Here is a 21,091-nt window from a genome sequence, read left to right as displayed (position 1 = left end):
TCATGGAGAGCTTGCTTAGGGTGTGTGCAAACCAACTGGGTAATCACAGGGACTACAACAGAACAGCAGCTTACACACTAATGTGACTAAAATGCATTGCAACTCTAGTTAACTCTGTAGATAGATACAAAAATAATGGTTGCTTGCAAATTGTTTTAGCCTTGTTTATTTAAAAGATAAATAAAGATGCTAGACACACAAATGATCCTTATGTTCAATTAGATTAGGGATTTTACTTCCTTAGATTCCTGAAAATTCCTCACTAGACTTGCTTGGTATTTCCATAGGAGCAGTAGAGGGCTTCCTTTATCAGTTACAAGAACCCTTCCTGCCTGCCAATCTGCAATAGGCTCAGTTTTGATTTTCTCTTTGCCATCTCAAAAACAAAGAAATATAAAAACAAAGCAAACAAAAAAATAGTTTATCCACTGGAAGCAAGCAGTGTTAAAAAGCATCCTAGGCAATTTTGTTGTACTCTGTACAAGATGGTTTTCTGACAGTAGACTTTAAGATCTTGTATCTAAAGCCTCATAATAATTGTCACTGACTCAACTTAAAAGCTAGTGAAAATAAAAGACCTTGATTTTCAAGAGTCATGTAAGGAACAGTGAATAACACTTCGGTTTCTTAACTGCTACCCTTCCATTACTGATGTTCAAATTCATCAATTAAGCTGCTACACTGTTCATATTTTATATGTAAAGTAAAAATGTTTCTTGTGAAAGAAGAGAGACTAATGCTTTTTAAATTTCTTATCTCAGGAGATACTTGAAGAGTTTTGTAATTATTCTGTGCTTTCTAATGGTGTAGCTCATTTCTGATCTGGTATTTTACTTCAGCATAGGACTGCAGAGCAAGGGGACCCCAGCTGAGTTTTACAGTACCTGAGGAGCAGGCTGATACTGCCACCTTGGGGAGGACTTTTTCCATATTTGAAGAGCTCATGCAAGTGTCATATAAATCAGTTTGATTTTTTCCCCTGTCATATCCTCGCAGGAAGAAAACTTTTTAAAATCTTCTGCCCGTGCTGTTGTAACACCTTCCAGATGTGTTCCAACTTGGATTGTATTACAGTCATAATAATACTGGAAAGAAATGCCTTTTTTTTTTTAAAAAAGTTTGCTTAGCCAAATTTTAGAGCTCATTTAGGTAGTGCCTCATTTACACTACTCTTAATTTTATAGCCATCTTGCCATTGTAAAAGCCCTGTTCTGCATCCAGCTGGGCAAGCTGTATTTTGCATACAACATTCCCCTGCTTCTGGTATTCTAGCTTTCTTGGTAGTCTAAATCCTTGTCCATGACAGCTTAAATTATCTAGTTTGATGCGACTACTAGGCCACGTATGATCCCAGATGTCATGAGGGGCATTACTGTGCAAAGGAACAATGAAAAACACAGAGCAAGACTGGTGGTTTAACCAAAGTCAAGATTTCTAGGCAAATTGAAGAAACCATGTGAGTTTTATTTTACAATATCTATAATTTTATGAGACTGACCTACTCTTCTGCTTTGCAATTGAGTGACCCCTCATTCAGGCTTGAGTTTCTATTCACTAGTGCAGGAAGGACCTTGCCATACACTTTATACATAAATGTGCCTTGAGACACAAAGGCTGTGCACAGCACAGAGCTCTAAAGCAGTGGAAACTATCAGAAGTTGCCTCAGGTGCACACACAATACAGGGAAAGATTTAATGTCTGATTTCTTATGAGAATAGGCAGGCTCAAGAGCACTTGTCTGTGTGCTTTTAAAAACATTCAGTAACAAATTTTTTTACACAGCCACCTCCAGCCAAGTAAGACAAATGATGAACTCATTCATGACGAACTATGAGAATTTACACAAGGAGCTCCTACCTTCTGCCAGACCACTGGTTGTGCCTGTGGCTCCACAGCAGGACACAATGAGCTTCTAGAGGAGCTTCAGTCCCCCTTCACTGCTGTGGCTGGCTGGAATAGCCCTGGTACTGTGGTAAACCAACCCTTACAGGCTCCCACATAGAACTACACCTCGTATGACAACGTCCCCAGCAGGACTGGGCTCTGGAAAGCACATTCCTCTTTTCCTGCCACCATATACAGCTTACATACCAGATTCATGCTCTCACTGACACGTATCTTAGTACCCTTGGAGTAAACTTGTGCCTGCACCCCCTGGGATTTACAGCTGGAGAGATGGCTGAACCTTGTGAACAGACAGGATGGGCTCATCCACTCTTCCGTTCTGTAACTAGAACCTGGTCATTAAAGCACAAATTTGCATTTATTTTCTGACCAGTTAGTTACTTTCCCACTTGTGGAAAATTGTCTAAAAAACAAGTGATAGGTCCTTTCTGGACAATCTTTTTTTTAATCTCTGGTTTTAATACTATTATAGCATGCCAAATAATGATGTTTTCAAGAGAAATGTATTAGGCTAACAGCCAACAGCTAATGCACAACTGGTAGTTCTGCAAGCCTTCAGTTTTCTTCCTGGTTCATAAACAATTTCTGCATTTCAATACATTTGTTATTGTTTTAATCCATCTTTGTTAAGCAAACATCTTTATCTCTGCAAATGATTTACACTGTGCTATGAAAATATTGCAATTAATAATTCATTGCAATAATAGGAGAGAGTGCATTTGGTCTTCACATGCATATATGAAGACACATTCAAAAACACACAATACAAAGGAGTCCCACTACCACCATTATCACTTGCACATTTAACTGCTGGTGGAATTCTAGTAACTTTTAAAAATATCAACATCATACAATCACTTAGATGACTTCAAAAACAGTATTTGCAGCTAAGTTACAAAAACTCAACAGTGCCAATTACTGACCAAACATACCCAATTGAATGAGGATCTATCAGTAATAGATTAACCAGATTAATGTGTACGTAACAGTCTCAGCGTGGTACGGCACTGCTGTTAGTTTCAAAGTTCACATACGAACTTCTTTCTACACTGCACATGTGGTTTATGAACCAAGTCTGAATGAAAGAAGAATTTAAGGGAAAATAAGGTAAGTGACACGATATGAAATTAATCTAAGTATTTAAGCGTATTCTGTTTACAGGGAAAAAAACCCCAAATCTTTGATTGCGATTTAAAAAAGGAATAGACAAATCCATGTCCACTACCTCCTATTATTATGCTACAAAATATACAATGCACATCGAGACTGATAAATAACTGAAGACAACCATTTGATAAGACGTGTTTCTTAAAAGGAAACTGATCATTGAAAAATCCACAAAACCCCACTGTGAATTCAGTAAGGAAGATTATCATGTACATATCTAATGCTACCTGTAACAAAATTCGTGTATTACTAGCTCTTGCATCTTTGGTGTTGTATTGAAGCTATTTCAAAAGTTTGATTCAGGCATGGAATCACTATGATAGAGAAAGCTTAAATTGCACAGCAAGAATCTAAATAAATTTATCACAGGAAATCCCAATCTAAAATTATCCATGATCTCTCTGTAAGTACCTAAACATAGTAACTTAAGAACAACAGAAAAACCTCTTTCTGAAGTTCACGTCACAGAAACTTAAAATCCACTATTTGCTACAATTCTGAAACACATCTCGATTTAGTCAAATAACCACTCTTCCTGTTAGATGTTTAACATGCACTAAACCCCCTTCAGATACTGGATTAGAGAAAAGTACAAAGAGAATGAGAATTTTTATTTATGAAAAATTAGAGTAACTGGAAATGATACCAAGCCAACTCCCCTCTCTATCCACTAGTCTATACTTTTCTTTTCCACTAAATGTGCTAATAAGCTGGTTTAGTATACATTTCCAAAATCTCCTTTTCTTGAGATTGGCTATTTCAGCTCTTCTCTTTTTTTTTTTTTTTTTTAATTGACATACTTGGATTTATCTGCATCAGAAAGCCCTTTCAGACTACTATTTCAACAACAGTGGTAGCTGATCAAACATATTCTAAGCTGTTCTCTGCTGTGAAAAAGTGCTCCCTTAGAATCTACTTCTTGATTATTCATTTCTTTTTCCTAAAACAAGTAAATATTTACATCCTGAAACATTGTCAATAACAGCAGCAGCCATTTGTCACCATTCTCTTCTTCCTTCCCTAGTTTGCCTCCTTTTCCTAACCTACTACTCTCTCAGAATGGCAACGGTGTTTTCCACTGTTGTTTCCCAATTCCTCCCTTCTCTGTTGCCTCTCCTTAGCTCTACTTTGCTTCTTCCTAAAACTCTTTTCACATTTCAGGCAGGGAAAAACACTCAAAAGACATTGAATATTGGAAATTCTTGCCTCTTTTTTTTTCCCCCCCAAAGTTATCTGAAATATCTTATGTTATTTGTACTCAGTGACAGGTTTGTGGATAAAAGCACAGACAATGGCAGACAGCAACGAGATGACCATCAACCTTGTTGTCCTTGGAAAAACTCAGACTGGCAAAAGTGCTGCTGGGAACAGCCTGTTGGGCAGCTCAGACTTTGAGAGCCGTCTCTCCCCCAGCTCTGTGACTACGTGCTGCAGCCTCGGACGCAGCGGCCGCATTTTGGGGCTCCTACGGAGAAACGGCTGTGAGTCAGCTCTCCGCGTGCGAGTACTGGACACTCCAAGCTACCCTCACACTGCTCTGAGCAAAGAGCAAGTGAGAGACACGGTGAGAGCAGCCTTGGCTCACCACTTCGGGGAGGAAGGCCTGCACTTGGCTCTCTTGGTCCTGAGGTCTGACCTGCCTCTGTGTCCAGATGAAAGTGATGACACAGTTCAGCTCATCCAGGTAACCAAAAAATAAATAGGAGTCTCTGCCCTAATGGCAACTCTTCAGGTCACAATAGCTACAGAAGAGGTGACTGCAAAAGTGAAATATTTTTTTTCCAACAGCCTAATGAATTGAGAGTGGCAGATGTTAATTTCAGAACAAACATTGTAATTGATTTTGAGTCCTCAGCAAATCAAAGCTCTATCCTCTCTTTCTGAAACCGATAACCCAAGAATTCCTTAGGCACCTTAAGGCAAAATTTTGTATGCATTCAGTATTTTTAATCCCTACTGTCTAAAACAGATGAATCAGTATCAATACACTAGATCTTTTTAACACCCCACTTATCTTGGAAGTGGACAGACATCCTTTAAAGTAGTTTTATATATCTTAGCATTTAGGTTACAGAGTCAAGATCACTGCAGTGTCCTTCATCACCAAGGTAGGTTTCTTGTCATATAGGAGTTAGCAGGATTGCACTGAAGTTGTAATTTCATTTACACCTGTAAATTAAAGCCTAACCTCTCTTATTTCTATTAAAATTTTCTGTACTTACTTCAAGAAAAGCAGCTTGTTCTCTCCATTCTCCTCCATCAGATAAATCACCAAAATTGAAGACAAATGCTCTGGCCCATTATTTAGGGTGATGCACTTGATTTGTGTTTTTCCTGAATTGCTGAGAATAGTTCAGTTTTATGGATCACAGCTGGAACTGAAGTTGGTGTTACATAGAAATTCATCATTTATTTTTTCAACAAAAGGTGATTCGGTGCTTTTCAAAAATTTTTTTTCAAAGAGCTGTTAACAGTGTAGCAATATGGATATGTGGTAACTACTGATTTCAAACTAATGTGTGGCATGGCTAAGCAACTATTTTTCCTTATTTACATGAACACTTTTAAACTGGAGACATTCTGTTAACATCTGTAGTCAGGGAACAGAGAACTGCTAGTACTGCATGACCACGTATTTCCACTGAAAGTGGATGTCAATGTCTTGGAAAGGTGAAAAAAGACCCAGAAATTTCAGCAACTCAGATAGCATGAACTGGATTACTGCCAGGAAAAAAAACCCATCCATGTAATTGGTCTGTTAATGTACTAAGTGTATGAAATGGGAGTGGGGAAAAGAAATAAGAGATAACTATTTAAGATTTGCTTTTCATTACAGGAACTTCTGGGTCCCACATGGAAGGATTTCACTGCAGTTCTACTTACTCATGCAGACAAGGCAGAAGAGGCTGGATACAGTGAGGAAACATACTTGTGCAGTGCCTCAAGTACCCTGTTGTCACTTTTGAGCTCAGTACAGCATAAATACATTTTCCTAGACAACCACAACAGCATAATTAAAGAGGAACGAAACATTGTCTTAACAAAGCTCTTGAATTTTATACGAAAAAATAATTATCGAGTACTACTTAAACACAGCAAGGAATAAAATTAGCTTTCAGGTGCTCGTGTGTCTATTTTCTACAGTAGATAACATCTAATAGAAATAAAAGAGTAAAAGCCATCAACTGGAAAACTCCACATCCGTACCAAATACCTTTGAACACACAATTAGAAATATCTCTTTAGATTACTGAACTACTTGCCTTTCATAGAGTACCTCACGCTACTGCATCCAGAATCCTAGCTTCAACCACAAAATCAGAACAAGCTAGTGCTCCAAAATCATGCTCCTAATATGTATGTAGTCACAAATGAGATTTTGTACTACACCAGACTGTATATTTCAGTTCACACAGAATACAGATCTGGAAGAATAAAATAAAAATTTTTAAAAAATTTAAAAAATTAAAAATGCACGTGAGTTCAGACTGTAAGGGAGCCTCTTTACTCAATTCTTCTAGCTTTCAGAAGTTCCTCTGAATTCAGTTTCCTCTGAACTTCCATTTCTAAAAGGAGCTCTCTGGTACTAAAAGCTAAGATTTATCTATTATAAAAGTGTTTCCCTACCATGACTCAAGATTAGTTATAATTGAGTTCTTGAACTACAAGGATTTTGTTTAATAAAACATTATTGGATATACAGTTTACAAGGCAGATAAAATAGCTTCCATGTGCCTAATGCTATTCAGCACATTTAAAAGAACTAATTACTATTGCTTATTCCCAGATGCATGAAAAACTAATAATTTACAGGCACAAACAAAACTCATTCAAAAGGGAAATCTGTTCATCTCCTTTTTACACATGTTACTTCTAATTTTATATCATTGTTATTTTGTTTTCTCTCCACTTACTGAATGAAGTTCAAAGCCTGCAAAATTTAGAAAGGCTTAAGTTTTTTTAATTTCAGTAGTTAAAATAGCATTTACTGTTTCAATGGTTGGACAATAACTATTTATTATATGCCAAAATATCTGAAGTGTCCCTAAATAGCTACTTAAAAGGGTTATTGTAAATTGATCCAAAACATTTATTTGCATATTACTGAAAGTAAAGAATTAAAATAATTAATTTGAGGCTAATAGCCTAGCAACATGACTATTTGTACAACATAACTATGAAATAATTCTAACTGTAAAAACTGAAGAAGCTATTTCTGTTAAAACCAAAACACTTTTTGTATAAAATATCATTGCATAAAAGCACATAAAAATGAAACAAAAAAATAAATAAATTTTATACCTGTTTTAGCACTGGAAAAGTATTTTTTTGTTTGGTTTGGTTTTTGGGTTTTCTTGGGGGTTGGTTTTTTGGGGGGGGTTTTTTAGTTTTTGATTAGTTCCAGGAATCTATTTGTTACTAATTATTTCTTAGTCCTTAGTCCTATGGTTTGGAAGTATATACCTAGGCAGACTAGATAAAGAACTATTCTAGCTAAGTGATAGCTTTGATCTTAAAGCAATTATAATGGCTTAGTTGTGGGGACATGAAAGTATGTCCACTTGTACATCTTAGGGCATAAACCACCATAACTTAATCTTCCAGTTACAACTGACTGCAGACTACAGAGAGAACACAGGCAAGAAAAACAGTGCAGAGACTTATAATTGATCTGGAAACTGCTTGGAAGAAGAGGAGAAAAACTATTGCTAAGTGACTAGAAGAATAAAGACAATTGTGGTCTTCACTAACCAACTGCTAGTACTGCAATTAGCACACAAGGAATATGGTAGAGTATTTTCCTTATTTCCTTTAGCTCTTGCTAAATAGATTTTCTACACCTTCAAGCTGTCCAGAAAATTTACTTGCCTGTCTGTAGTCCTACCACAAACAAGACTTGGCAATTAAGTTATGAGCACTGAGTAGTTAATAACTGCTGACAACACACAACCTCAAGGACAATAAGCATAGTGAATGAGTGCATTGTCAAAACATTGGAGAAATAACATATTCTGGAAAAGAAGTCAAACAAAACGGGTCTTAGCCATGCATTTCATGTGTTTTATTGTGCTTGCATCATTTTTCATTTCAAAATCTGTAAAAGTTTCTAATATTCATTTATTTATTTAATTCCGCTGTTTGCCATGGTCTCTGCCCTGCAGACTCCTTTCCCTTTCACTTCAAATGGAACTCCTTTGTATGTAGCAACACACTGGTCATTGGTATGAAGATCAGGTTGGATTTGCTCCCAAATCTTCTTCTTTGGATTAAGTTCCTTCTCAGGATCTCCTGTTTCAAAACAAAGAATAACGTCATAGCACACAACTCAGAGCAAGAGCTCTATGGACTTGCACATCTGTGACAGCCCACACAGCATCACTGCACACACACTTTTAAGGGAAAAATCCCCCAACATTCTTTTTAAATCTCAAAATGAAAACTTTGATTGGAATTACGAAGTGTCTAGGAAATGCCTCCAGAACCTCTCTGAAAATGATATTTCAAGGTTAAAAGGTTGTATCAGACAACAAGCACTGTCAAAAGGAAGAAATTAAACAATTGCTGTTAGTTTATACTACAGACCAAAAGAATTCCCAAGAATTAAGTACATATGGACCACAGAAGTACATTGCTCACCAAGACAGGTTTGTCAGCATCTTAAGTTTAGGAATTAATGATGTTCTTAGAAGCAATTAAGTGCATTTAGCAGATGCTGCTACAGTTGAGGAATACTGAACTTAGACAAGAATAGTGCAGAGGTAGAATACTGACATATAATTTTAGCCCCAAGTTTCAACACTGTTCTTCTACATCTTGTACTGTTTGATGACAAGCTCTGATGCCCAAAGTAACAGAAGCAGAAGTTAGCTACAGTTTCAGCAAGTACAGCCTCAGTCTTGATAAGCCTCAGTTTCCTGTTTCAATGGAGACATCATGATAAGATACCTACACCCTAGAGGTATTGACAGTCTAACTACATTAGCAAATCTGACTATTTAAGGATCTCTAATGACCACAAAATGCAGGTTTTTTCTATTAATGTTTTGTCATATTGTCAACAAATTAGATAGCATAGTGAAGCACATTTTTCCTATTTTTAAATAAGCATGAAATGCAAAGTATAGAAACAAAACAAGCTAAATAATCTTGCTGCAAAGATACTGAATAAACTGCTGCCTGCTGATACAATCTAGATAAAACAAGACAGCAAATTCACTGTAATATTATTTTCTGTTCAAAGGTCAAGTAAGTTTAATGTCTTAACTCTAAAACAATACAGATGCTATTAAAAAATTTCATTAAAAATAATTTAATCATAACATTGTTGGGTGCTTTTAACTTCTTGTGCACCACACAGGCAAGACAAATAAAATACGCCACAAGAATTGCACATTTAAATACCGAAAGGAATCTCACACTATTTCATTGTTGTTACACTGTATATTTTTACTTGCTTGTAGTGCCCTATTGGCACTATTCTGACCAAACTATCAAAATCAAAAGTTCAACAACAAGCAAGAATCAAAAACCAAATCCTAGTAATCATATAGTCCCTGAGATTCTCTCAGAGGAAGAGCTCTCCAAGTGAGCAGAACATCAAGTACTCCCAAGCTGCACTACAAAGTGTTCCCAAAGGTTTAGGAAGAAAAACTAAAACTACAGGGATTTTAACCTTTACCTTTTTACCTTTTTCTAGTAGCTGGTTGAAATTCATCACTGCTTGGTAAGTCCTGACTGACTGATCAACAAGTGGTTAAAAACTACTGCCTCATGCCTTATTGGTAATCTCCTGTAAATGTTTTCAATAGTTCAGCCTACTCACATTTGCAATGCCTGCAAACCTGGGTTATTTCTGTCCATAGATGGGTCTAATTCTGTAGTTTCTATATATGCAAGAGAAGCAGACCAGGCCAGATTTCTCTGTGAAGTAAGCTAGCCTTACCAGAGCAGTATTTAATAATGCAATCAAGTTATTTCACAGCCAGAGTGCATTTAGTATTTAAAAGAAAAATCAGTAATAACATCATTAACTATCTTTATATAATATTTATAATTAATAGTAAACAGAGGGAGAAATTTAAATGCATTAATTGCCTAAATAATTACACTATTAAATAAAAATTGTTAAACCTTTAGAGCTAACTGTGCATTTTCACAAAAATAAATTAGCTTAATGCTCAGGTTCATGAACAAAAGCAAACTTGGATGTAGACCACAGTGCATGCACACAAACTAATAAAATCATTAAACAGAATGTTAAGTGATCCATTGTGCATTTTCCTTCCCCTCCTCAAATATAAAAAGCACATGATTTTTTTTGTCTTCAGTAAGAAAAAACCCATACTTTTATTATAAAAAACACGTTTTGGATGTTAATAAATTTCTTTGGAATCCTGCGTCAAGCCCCCTTGGGATCTGTGGTGAGCTAATATTAGATTAGCATAGGCACCAATTTTAAATACTACCAGAGCTTTAGGCTGTGCATTTTCCTATGCCTTCTCCTCACTGCATTCCTTCTTCCCAGAAAATATTCTTTAGAAGAGTTTCTATAAATAAAATAAATTGAAGCTTTTAATCGTTTAATCAGCTTTCCCCTCTTCTTTACTGAAAATGAGCCAAATAAGAGGTCCCAAATTTTGTTAAACATGTCATTCCATCTTGCAGTTTTAATATTACAAAAAAATTTTTGTAATAAGCAAGAAACTTCTCCATTTTGTAACAGCTCAATAATTACTGCAGAAATATATCTCAGTGCAGCAAGGGGCAAAAGGACACAGTGATGTGAGACTTTACTTAAAGCCACTTACCCCACAGTGAACTGTAACCATGCAGCTGAAAGAAAACATGAATACTCTCAAGCTTTGATTAAAGAAACCTGCTAACTACAGGCTAACGACTGCACTCCAGCTTTATCATTTTTTATTTTTTTAGATAGTAATTTCCTTAATTGCTAGTGATTCTTAGACCAGAATGATAATTTAATTATGTAATTTAAGTAACAGATTTCTGGTTCCTGTGGCATCAAAGCATCTGTTACTGCTATCAGAAAACAGATTTCACAATTAGCTGTGAAATCTTCAAGTATTACTGCTGTCTTAAGGCAATTGCTTTGTCGGAGGTTATAGAATTTACACACACATGACAGAACAATTCTTGCACGGATTAAAAATCAGACCTTTTCCAGTGAAGTAGGATAAAAATTTTATAAAGTTTTGAATGCAAAAAAGGCCCAAGAGATCTTGAAGATTCATGCACTGGAGTATAAAACAGTGTTAAGAATTCCACTGAGGGCAAAGACATCAAATAAACAAACAAAACAGAACAGTACTCCAGGCAACAGCATTCTTTATCAAATCTCTCCTCTCTAACACCCAAGATGGTTCTAGGTAAACACTCCAGTTGCTACAGAAAAAAAATTTAAGTGGTTTGAAACAAGATACAATTGGTTTACTTCGACTAAAACAACCAAAGAAAATTAGTCTGTATCTCATGAGTATTGTGTATGATGGAGAGAGAAGACTTAAAAATAACTCAATTCCAAGCTGCTTGATAGACAGCTGCGTGCATTTTAGAGTTGCTTTATTGTTGCCGGTGGTGCTTCTGTTGCTTCACAGGCTTTCATACTTCAAACTTAAATAAGACCCAGCTGTCCTTTCTATTTTAACTTCAAGGACTCCAACTGAATCTTTATGCTTTACAGTTATATTTAAAAAAAAAACTGATCAGAATATAAATGGTTACAATTAAGCATTGAAATTAAATGACATGTGACACAACAAGGAGTCTATCCTCCTGGTAACATCATCAGGGAAGTGCCAGATGGTCTTTGAGGAGAGAGCAGCAGCTAAGAAGCATGAGGTTTTAACACAAAAAAGGTGAGTAGAAGATAGATGTTCAACCCCATTAAAAACTGAGAAATAGTTTTCCAGTCTCCCAGTGAGTTTCCCCCTATCTTAGTTTACAACAGCAACATTAAAAAGACAAGAACCCAACAAATAAATTTACAGAAGCAGATGTCACCATGATTTTGTAAGTCTCCATTTACCAATGCTTTTTTTTGCATCTTCCTACTCAAGATAGTAAAATCTCAAGTCTTAGAACTCTTTGAAATAAGTTTTAGGTAAGAAAAAGACAGATCACTTTGCACTATTATGCATTAGGTAAATTTTCAAAGTCAGTGATTAGCTTTAATCTCATACCTACAAAATTTTCCAAGCAGCTCTTTATGTAGCATTAGAGAACAGTGCCACATTTCAGACTACAACCTATAGCCCTGGATATATACACCTGGCAAAGGGGTTGTAAAAACCTTCATTTGGCACTCATCAGAGCTCCATGTCTTTGGCTGCCCACCAGAAAGAAACTGATATAATGCACACAAAACCTTGTGTCACTGGCTGCAAGTCTTCAGAGCTAGAACAATTTACACACTACCTTTAGCTTATTCTGTATCTTTTAAGGATCAAAATGTCAACACAGTGTCTGCATACTGTAACAGCTGGGAATAATTTTAGAACAAATATTTCTATAACTGATTACTCTAGGAAAATCTTTTTGCCACTGTAAAAAAACCAAACAACTGAAGTCAAATAGTTCAATTATTTTGACAGAGCTAACTTCATTAGTCTTGTGCAAGAATAGATATGCTGGTGAACAGAAAATAGCAGTACTACCAGCTCTCACTTTTCAAATGCCAGGCATATGAAGCTACTTGAGATATAAGTTTGGAGTAAGGCTGTATCTTAGACAAAAGCAAACAAAAAAAGACCCTCAAGCTGGGCATAGGGCGTTTTTGAGGGGTGAACTTGCATATCATTTTGCAGGGCCTATACACTAGAAGTGTTTATTCTACAACTTGATGCTCTCTTGCACATCCATTTCCACAGCAACAGAAGGCAGTATGAGAGTATTCTTGCAGGTAACAAAGGTCCAAGATTTAATCCATCTTTACTCGCTATGTGTGATAATGACCAGAAGCTATGAGTGAGTATTCTGCAATTTAGTCAATGCAATTGCTGAAGCATTTAAGATTTCAGTACAGCTTACCAATTCTGCATCTCAACTAGCAAGCTTGCTATATTTTTAATACAGGAAACTAAAACTGAAAAAAAAATGCTGCCAGACTGATTTCCTTTTTAAACACAGTATTATTTTTAAGTATTTTCAATTGGAGCATTAAATCTCAGCAAGCTGAGCTATTTTTCCGTTTCATTGAGCACCTAGACAAAGCATTGCTTCCTTTATCATATTCCAACCAAAAAATATATATATATATTTAAAGCATCACAATTTCACTCTTGGGAAGTATAAAAAAAATTATATATATATATATATATACACACACATATATATTTCTGAAAGATATTTCATGCAAATATGTTTAAGCAAATAGCTTGCCAAGAGGTTCATAAATCAAAACGCTGCTGTACAGCTAGAAATTGTCAGAAGTGCAATAGTTTAAAAAGGTTAATATGGTTCTATGCAGAAAATAAAGTTACACCATCTTCTCACATGTGAAAGCCAACTTTTGAACAACAAATTCACCTTGAAGATGAATACTTCATTGATAAATGCACACACATACACTTTCACCCAGTATGGGAAATGCTGGGAGTTGGACCACATTTTTTTGATGTTAAAGTGATGCAGCGATCCTGACCTGAAGAGCACTGTTCATCAAGACCTCTGTGATCCACTTAACAGTTAACCTGAGTAGATCTGAGCTTGGGCTGTGCTGCACAAATTCCTAAATTCTTAGGGTGCAGGATAAAGCTAGGCAGCTGATCTTAGGAGAGGAGCCTGCAGGCAGCTCCCATGTGGCATCAGCAACTGAACCTCCTGTGCGTCCTCACCTTTATGGAACAGGGCAGCACCAAGTTCTCACACAAACTTCCTTTATGATTGACAGTTGCAATGAGTAAAAAAATACAGCAATAACTCAAACAACAGAAAGGGAAGAAACTCTCCTTACGGACAGGGAGCGCACAGCATGCCGTAGGTGCACTCCCATCATCTGTGCAACCTAAGATTATTTATACTAGTCTTTCTTTTCAGACTCAGCTCTCATAAACAGCATTTTAAATGACACTTTAGAGAGTCTGAGTGGCTTTTTACTGGGATCATAATGAACCAGCACTTCCTGATGAAAACACTCATAACCATTATAAAAATAACAAAGTAGCAGTGCTAACAAATACAGCAACAGATGAAGATGATCTGACTGTATCCCTTTCAGACTGAGAATAATGAACTGGCATTTGGGTAGGAGGGAAGCATTCATCCAACATGATAAATCTGTGAGGCTTTATTTGAGTTCTCAATATGCAGTCAAAAATTAATCCTTTTTATAGAGGTTGAAGAAATGGAAAAATGGATGAAAAATCATCTTTTGATAAAGTTTATATTTGGTTGAATTCTTATTTATATTCTGAAAAAATATGGATTTATTGATTTAATTAAGTGGGAAGAAGTCCAATGTCTCTCTTTGGAAACCTAAGAAGACATTTCATCCCAGACAAACAAACAAAAAACCCCTGGTGTTTTGAATATTATGGGCTCCTCTCATGAGCAGGAGACTTCCACCCCCTTCTATCCTCTCCACCCCTTCTTCTTCAAAAAAATCCTCCCCAAAGTTCTGACACTTTCACTACAGGGAGGAGCTGGAATTAGGAATTTAATACTTCATCACTTACACTGAGACGCTGTGAAAGATGCTTTACATTTGCTTGTTGTAACTTGCCAAGTGCAACTATGTTTATCCATATATTTCAAAGCTGAAATACTTACTGAGACTTAAAGGAATGGGATATTTTACATTTAGTTCTACAACTTTATCAAGTTACAATTTTTTAACAGATGATACAGTATTTTTAATCCTTTATTTACACAATATTAGCATGTTAATAAAAAAAAATAGAACTAATTCAGAAAATTTCAACAAAAAACCCAACCAACTTTAAAAAAAGCACTTTGATGTGTTTCAATGCTGAGGTCACATTGGCATACCTGTTTCCATCATTTTCCCAAATATCTACTTACCAGGAAAGCCTTCAAAAGTGATTCTGTCCCCAGGTACTGCTCCAGGTGGGGGAGCCAGAATTTCCACTTTTTCTGGGGAGCTGGCACACATCACCATTGCTTGAGACACTACTCCTCTCATCTTTGCAGGCTTCAAGTTACAGAGAAGTACTGCCATCCGATTCTGCATCTTGGGGGAGGAAAACAGAAGGATATGAGTATTTAAAATGCCATGTGGTCCTGGGGACTCCCATTATTTCATCACAAGGAAAGAATTACAGTGACGAGATCTTACCATGATAAGCAAAGTGTAAGAGAAGCACATAGCAACAGATTCACAATTTTAATGCCTGGACAGACACCAGTAACATAACATTTAAACCCCTTAAGAGCTGGCCAGTGAATAAGGGATTAAATGCTGAAATGTGACTTATTTATCATGGAAATATGTAATATGCAATTCAGAAATCTAAAAACCAGGCGAGGCATTTCACTTGCATTCCCATCTTTATTCATTACAGACCACCACTTTAGTCTACTTTCAATATAGCACTATTACCAAGCAATTTCTATTTAATGATGATAATAACAACAACAAAACCAGTCTGCAAATTAGGCTCATAGGTAAAAATTTCAAACTGTATCCTGGAAGTTTAGAGGTCTTTTACATAATGAGCTCGCTTGAATCTTAAATTTTATCTTATTTAACCCAAATGCCTTGAATTTTTTTTTAGCCACTGAAAATGGCTGTATATACTGTACACTGAATTTGTTAGAGCAAACCTGTGAAACTACATTTCTCTGGTTTTTGTTTTATTTTAATAAAAATTACAGTAGTAAACCAGAGAAAATATACTTTGTTCAGAAAAACTGCCACACTTCAGACTATAAAGCAAACCACACTTTCACAACTAATAAAAATGAAACCCTGAACATTCTTAAGAGACAAAGTAAGGATGTCTTAATTACCATGCTACTAGTGCACATTATATATATATATATATATATATATATATATATATTTCATATTTCTAGATTTTGGTCTTTGTGCATCGCTACACAAACTTTGAACAAAACCTGCAGGATTAATAATTAATAAAACTCATATGATCAACTATTTCAAATACTGTATTTTTTCCAAGTAGAACACTTTAAAAAGCAAAAATATAAATAACCAAAATGAAGCAGTTGCTGAGGAAAAGTTGATCTTGCATAAGTTTCAAGCCAGCCCGTTGACTGAAAATTTCTCAAGTTATTGCTATGGAAATAAGTAGCCCAAAACACAAAAAATGGTCGTAACATGTCAGCGATTAAAATGCAAGTTGTAGTATTATCTAGCAGTGAGTAACAACTACTGAATGGAATGCTAATTACTGGGTGGACAACACAATGATCTAGAAAGAAAAGAGTTCAAGAAGTTTCTGCTATAAAAATCAGAGTATATAGTTTATAACAGATGTAAGTGTAATGTGTCCTCTTACAACAAATGTAGAATAGAATAGCAGAACTGTAGAATAGTATTTCTGGAGGATGATAGTGGCCTTTTCTCTTCTTGTTAAGTTTAAGATACATTCCCTGCATTTCTGTTCTTCACTTCTGATCACTGATATGAGGTTCTCTTAGGTTAAAGAGGATTTCAGGAGGTGAGAAAAAGTGACACTGGAGAATTGCCTGAATTTCAAGAACAATTGCCTGAAACAGGTATCAATGCTAGGAACACAAAGATCCACTTCAAAAAGCCAAATGCAGTGGCAGAAAAGCTGTCAATTCATTTTGACATTTCAGAAATTTCCCTAACTGTCCACAGCTGCCAAAAGAGCTCAGCAATGGCATGGTCCACCTCATGCCAACATCCTTCCATATCCCTATTACTTGTGACACATCTGTTCATGACAATAGAGGGTGCAAATTCTGACATGGCTTCACCACCATGTGAACAAAAACACAGCATACCACATATAAAGTGGGCAAGCAAGACGTTTTCACACTCATAAATAACTTGCACCATATACTGAAATGTTAGTGAAGATACACACTGTGCTTCCTAACCAAAAGTAAAATCAGATGATACAAATACTACAGCCTCAAACACTGCTAAATTACCACATCAAACACCAAAATCATGAACAGCTGAATTTTTTTGTGAAAAAATTTATGGCTATGGTCCTTGATCTGATGTATATATTTTTATTTCAATATATGGCAGTAGACACATGCCAGGCCTTCACATTTTTGAACACTTCAAAAAACACAGAAAGATGGAAGCTTGCCCCTAAGAATTTACTGTCTTAATAGAGACTTGCCAAAACCAAAACCAGACACGCAAACAAATTGTTCTCAAAGAACGTGCAAGGATGATCCCTAATTCTCTGCTAATGAGCACTTCAGATTATTCTACCACTCAGAAAGAAGGTTAAAGAGAAAAGACTCTTGCTGCCATTTCATTCTATGCACTTCACGTTTGTAAGTCTTAAAATCTATTTAGAATGGCTTTTAAGATGCTTTCTTCTATATACTTTCTTGAAAGCAGACTGCTAAAAGCAAGGAATTTGAGATTTTGTCCACTGCAAATCCAGTAAGTGGACACCATCAGGTGATCAGCGCAGAATAGTTACTCTTCAGTCTTTTTTTTTTTTTTTTTTTTTTATCCAGTAACTTTGTGTAGCATAAAAACAACAATCACAATTTTCATTGCTTCCTATGTTTGCAGTCTTACCATGGGGACAGTGTGCAAACAAGGACTGAAAAGACATTTAAGAAAGTGGAGCTTTTTCCAGACTAAGATCGATTCCTTCATGATCCATTTTGCAGTTGCTCCAACAACAATGTTTTAAATGCTGAGCTTGAATTTGAATTTAGGAGAAGCCTTCAGTCAATTCCTCTCACCCTCTAGAAGAGGTGTGAAAGCAGAACTTAATCTTGAAGCCTTAGGTTGTTAAAGGCACCCATAAACCATCTGTGTCAAACACCAAAATGTATCAACTAAAAGAAGCATAGAGGCAGATTCTATTCCCCACAAGGAAGTAAAAATATGCATTTTGTATTCCACTGTTGTTTAAGCTATTTATTGCCAGCTAAGTTGAATTTACATGCTCTCTGCTTTACTTCTTGCCAAATATTTCAACAGGCTATAAAAGAGAATTGGAAGGCAAAGGTTTCAAAAGTTTGGATCATACCAACAAAGTTACTATGATTTCTCTACTACATAGAAGGAGAAACCTAAAGGAAGGGTAACATCTGTTTAGTTTTGGAGTCCAGTGTGTACCAATGGCAGAGGAATTGGAATAAGATCCCAGGATAGAAGCACGGCAATCAGAAACTGATTTGGGGAAAGGGTACTTCTCTGGTTTCTGGCAAATGTTGTTAAGCATTACTTCCATCTGCATTTTATTTTTGTTTTCATGACTGTACAAATCTTTTAGCAGAATGAAAACATATCCTATAAACAGATGAATGTCTTAAGATACTTTAGGAAAGGAAAAGCTATAAGTAAATAATTTTGTTAGTACCTTATCCAGAGGAACATGTTTCACTAAACCACTGACAACAGTCCTTGGGCTTGCTTCACCAACATCCACTTGCTCAACGTACAGAGTGTCTGCATCTGGATGCTTTTCAGCAGTAATAATGCAGCCAACACGAAGATCCAGACGAGAAACATCTACAGGTTTTGCATCACTACTTCCCGCAGCTGGCTGCTGTTTCTTCTCCTTCTTTTCACCTATCAAAGAACATTTTGTTCGTGAAATTAACATTTAAAAAAGCACAACTGATGTATATGAATACTGCAAGGGAAAAGTGAGCTACAATCTCAAAAATAAGCATAAATTCTGTGCAAAACACAAAAAGAAGAGTAAAGAGTTACCACCTCTATTACCAGTTTCCAGTGGTGAATCATCATACACACTTCAATTTACATCATTACCTCAACTAATTACCACCTCCTGTTTGTAAAGTCACCCTGAATTTAAGTGCAGCTAACATGGGTAAGTGACATACATACTCTGACAAAGGCCACATCAATAAGCCTGATAGTCCCATTTTAATACTTAGCAATTACCAGTAAGCCTTGCCATGGTGTTTCACCAGCAAAAGCAAACTAGGCAATCACAGTCCATCAGGTTACTAGTGCTTATCAGCATTATCAGCATTGTACACAGTCAGGAGCTGTGAACTCACTGCAACTGCACTGTCACAGCTGCAATGCAACCCTTCAAGATGACCTTAGCCAACATTCTTCACTTCCCAAACTGAAGAGTGCATGAAAATGCTCACAGCTTACAAGGTTCCCCTGGTATGGTGTCTCTACCCCGTGATCATCACCCACACAGACTGTATAGTATAAAGTAACAGTGACTCAATGCTCCCCATACTCAGCTGCTTATTTAGATCATAGAATCATAAAACATGCAATACAGCTTTCAAGATGAGCAAGTTACATCCAGTTTGTAGATAAGACTGTGCTGTTTAGGAGACATTCAAGACTTGTTTAACAGCTATAATCTCTGGGAGATTAAGAAATGTCTAAGATGCTTACTTTAAATAAGCATATTCAGTTATTCTTTCATCCAAGATAACTTACATATTAATGTAAACTAAACCCCCTTCTTTAGGGAGCAAAAAAGGAAAAGTGGACACAACATGCAATTTGATTCATTCATCATTGTTCCAGTACAGCCTGAAATTAAATTATACATTCAATAATAAAAAGACAGTATTTTTTTAATATAAGCAACAGCTCTTCAAAAATATTTCAGCTCATTTATGATGAATGAAAAGCTCTAGTGATTATGACTGGGGTTTTTAATGTAACTGACAATTAGATTAATAAAATCAGTCATATATACAATAATGTAAGAGAAACTGGGGAAAAAAAAATCCCAATCCAAATAGCTAACATATAATATCTAAAATCATTTGAAAGACCTGCTAAGTTTATCCTTGGTGTCATTCCACACTGTTCTCCATGACATTTCTCTACAAGAGAAATGAAGTCTTTCATCAAAAGAGAACACAGCAAATGTGTACATGGTGCATATATACAGATACATAGAAAATATCCATTTCAATGCCACACGCTAAGGAGAAAAATGCTCTCCTTTGGCCAGTGTCAGAGTCAGTCCAGAATCAATACCCACAGAAATCACACAGATGAGATTTGCATGAAGTAGAACAAAGAATATGAGAATAACAGAGAGGAAACAGATGACACAGAGGACATAAAGCAAAGGGATTTGAGATATTCCATAATTTCATCAATTTCTAGACTTACAAACCAAATTTTACACATTGATTACTTCAACTGTTAAATACAGTATCTACAACAGATGCTGAACTCCACAGAAATAACCTGTTCAGGGCTACTATTTAATGTTCATGCTCTATTTCACCTTTTTCAAAATAGTCACTGGAAGGCAAAAGTCAACCATTGCTTTCCATGTGACACGAGCCCAGCTGGTCAGAGCATGGTGCTAATAACACTGAATTTGTGGCTTCAATCCCTGTATGGGCCATTTCCTTAAGAGGTGGACTTGATGATCCTTGTGAGTCCCTTTTCAACTCAGAATATTCTGTGATCTGTGTTTGTCTAACTGAGTTTAAGCTACTTGTATTGTACTTCCCCTCATCATATATAGAAAGTATTATTTTTCCTTACCAACTGAATACTTGAGGGAAACAGTTAATTGCCTGATAAGATATGTGGCCTCTGCTTTTGTGTTTACAGCTCTGTGGAATATTAATGCAGCAAAGACTGTAATACATCAAAAAATATGAAATGGCTTGTAAGTCTCTGTACAGCTCACCAGAAAAATAAGAGAGACAGAGCACTATCATAATAGCCAAATTCTGAAAACATGTACAAATCCATTCATAGCAAATTAATAATAATCTGCATTAGAGAATGTTTGCAAAACATAGGTTTAAGTTACAAGATACGCTTGCACGAAAGTACAGGTGTTCAACAGACATGCCTTGTTTTTTGTTGGTGGTGGTTTTTTA

At 36.1% G+C, this 21,091-nt stretch overlaps 2 protein-coding genes across 2 annotated transcripts in view; one reads left to right on the top strand and one right to left on the bottom strand.

Moving 5' to 3' along the window:
- The first annotated feature begins 2,933 nt into the window (after nucleotides 1-2,933).
- Nucleotides 2,934-7,369, top strand: GIMD1 (GIMAP family P-loop NTPase domain containing 1). The gene is made up of 3 exons (XM_069013305.1): nucleotides 2,934-3,013; nucleotides 4,336-4,757; nucleotides 5,910-7,369. Exons 2-3 carry the CDS (start codon nucleotides 4,365-4,367, stop codon nucleotides 6,177-6,179), a joined length of 663 nt encoding a protein of 220 aa, XP_068869406.1. The 5' UTR covers nucleotides 2,934-3,013; nucleotides 4,336-4,364; the 3' UTR covers nucleotides 6,180-7,369.
- Nucleotides 7,370-8,096: 727 nt separating this feature from the next.
- Nucleotides 8,097-21,091, bottom strand: part of AIMP1 (aminoacyl tRNA synthetase complex interacting multifunctional protein 1) — a 32,402-nt gene continuing 19,407 nt past the window's right edge. Inside the window, exons 5-7 of the mRNA XM_069013304.1 lie at nucleotides 18,601-18,812; nucleotides 15,113-15,281; nucleotides 8,097-8,362 (exon numbers count right to left, since the gene is read on the bottom strand). Coding sequence (XP_068869405.1) covers nucleotides 8,196-8,362; nucleotides 15,113-15,281; nucleotides 18,601-18,812 — 548 coding nt within the window. The 3' untranslated portion in view covers nucleotides 8,097-8,195. The remainder of the gene's footprint in view (nucleotides 8,363-15,112; nucleotides 15,282-18,600; nucleotides 18,813-21,091) is intronic.

The sequence above is a fragment of the Aphelocoma coerulescens genome, chromosome 4, assembly GCF_041296385.1.
Source record: "Aphelocoma coerulescens isolate FSJ_1873_10779 chromosome 4, UR_Acoe_1.0, whole genome shotgun sequence".
Taxonomy (NCBI): domain Eukaryota; kingdom Metazoa; phylum Chordata; class Aves; order Passeriformes; family Corvidae; genus Aphelocoma; species Aphelocoma coerulescens.
The sequence above is the reverse complement of the archived record's forward strand: the minus strand, read 5'-3'. Positions and strand labels throughout refer to the sequence as shown.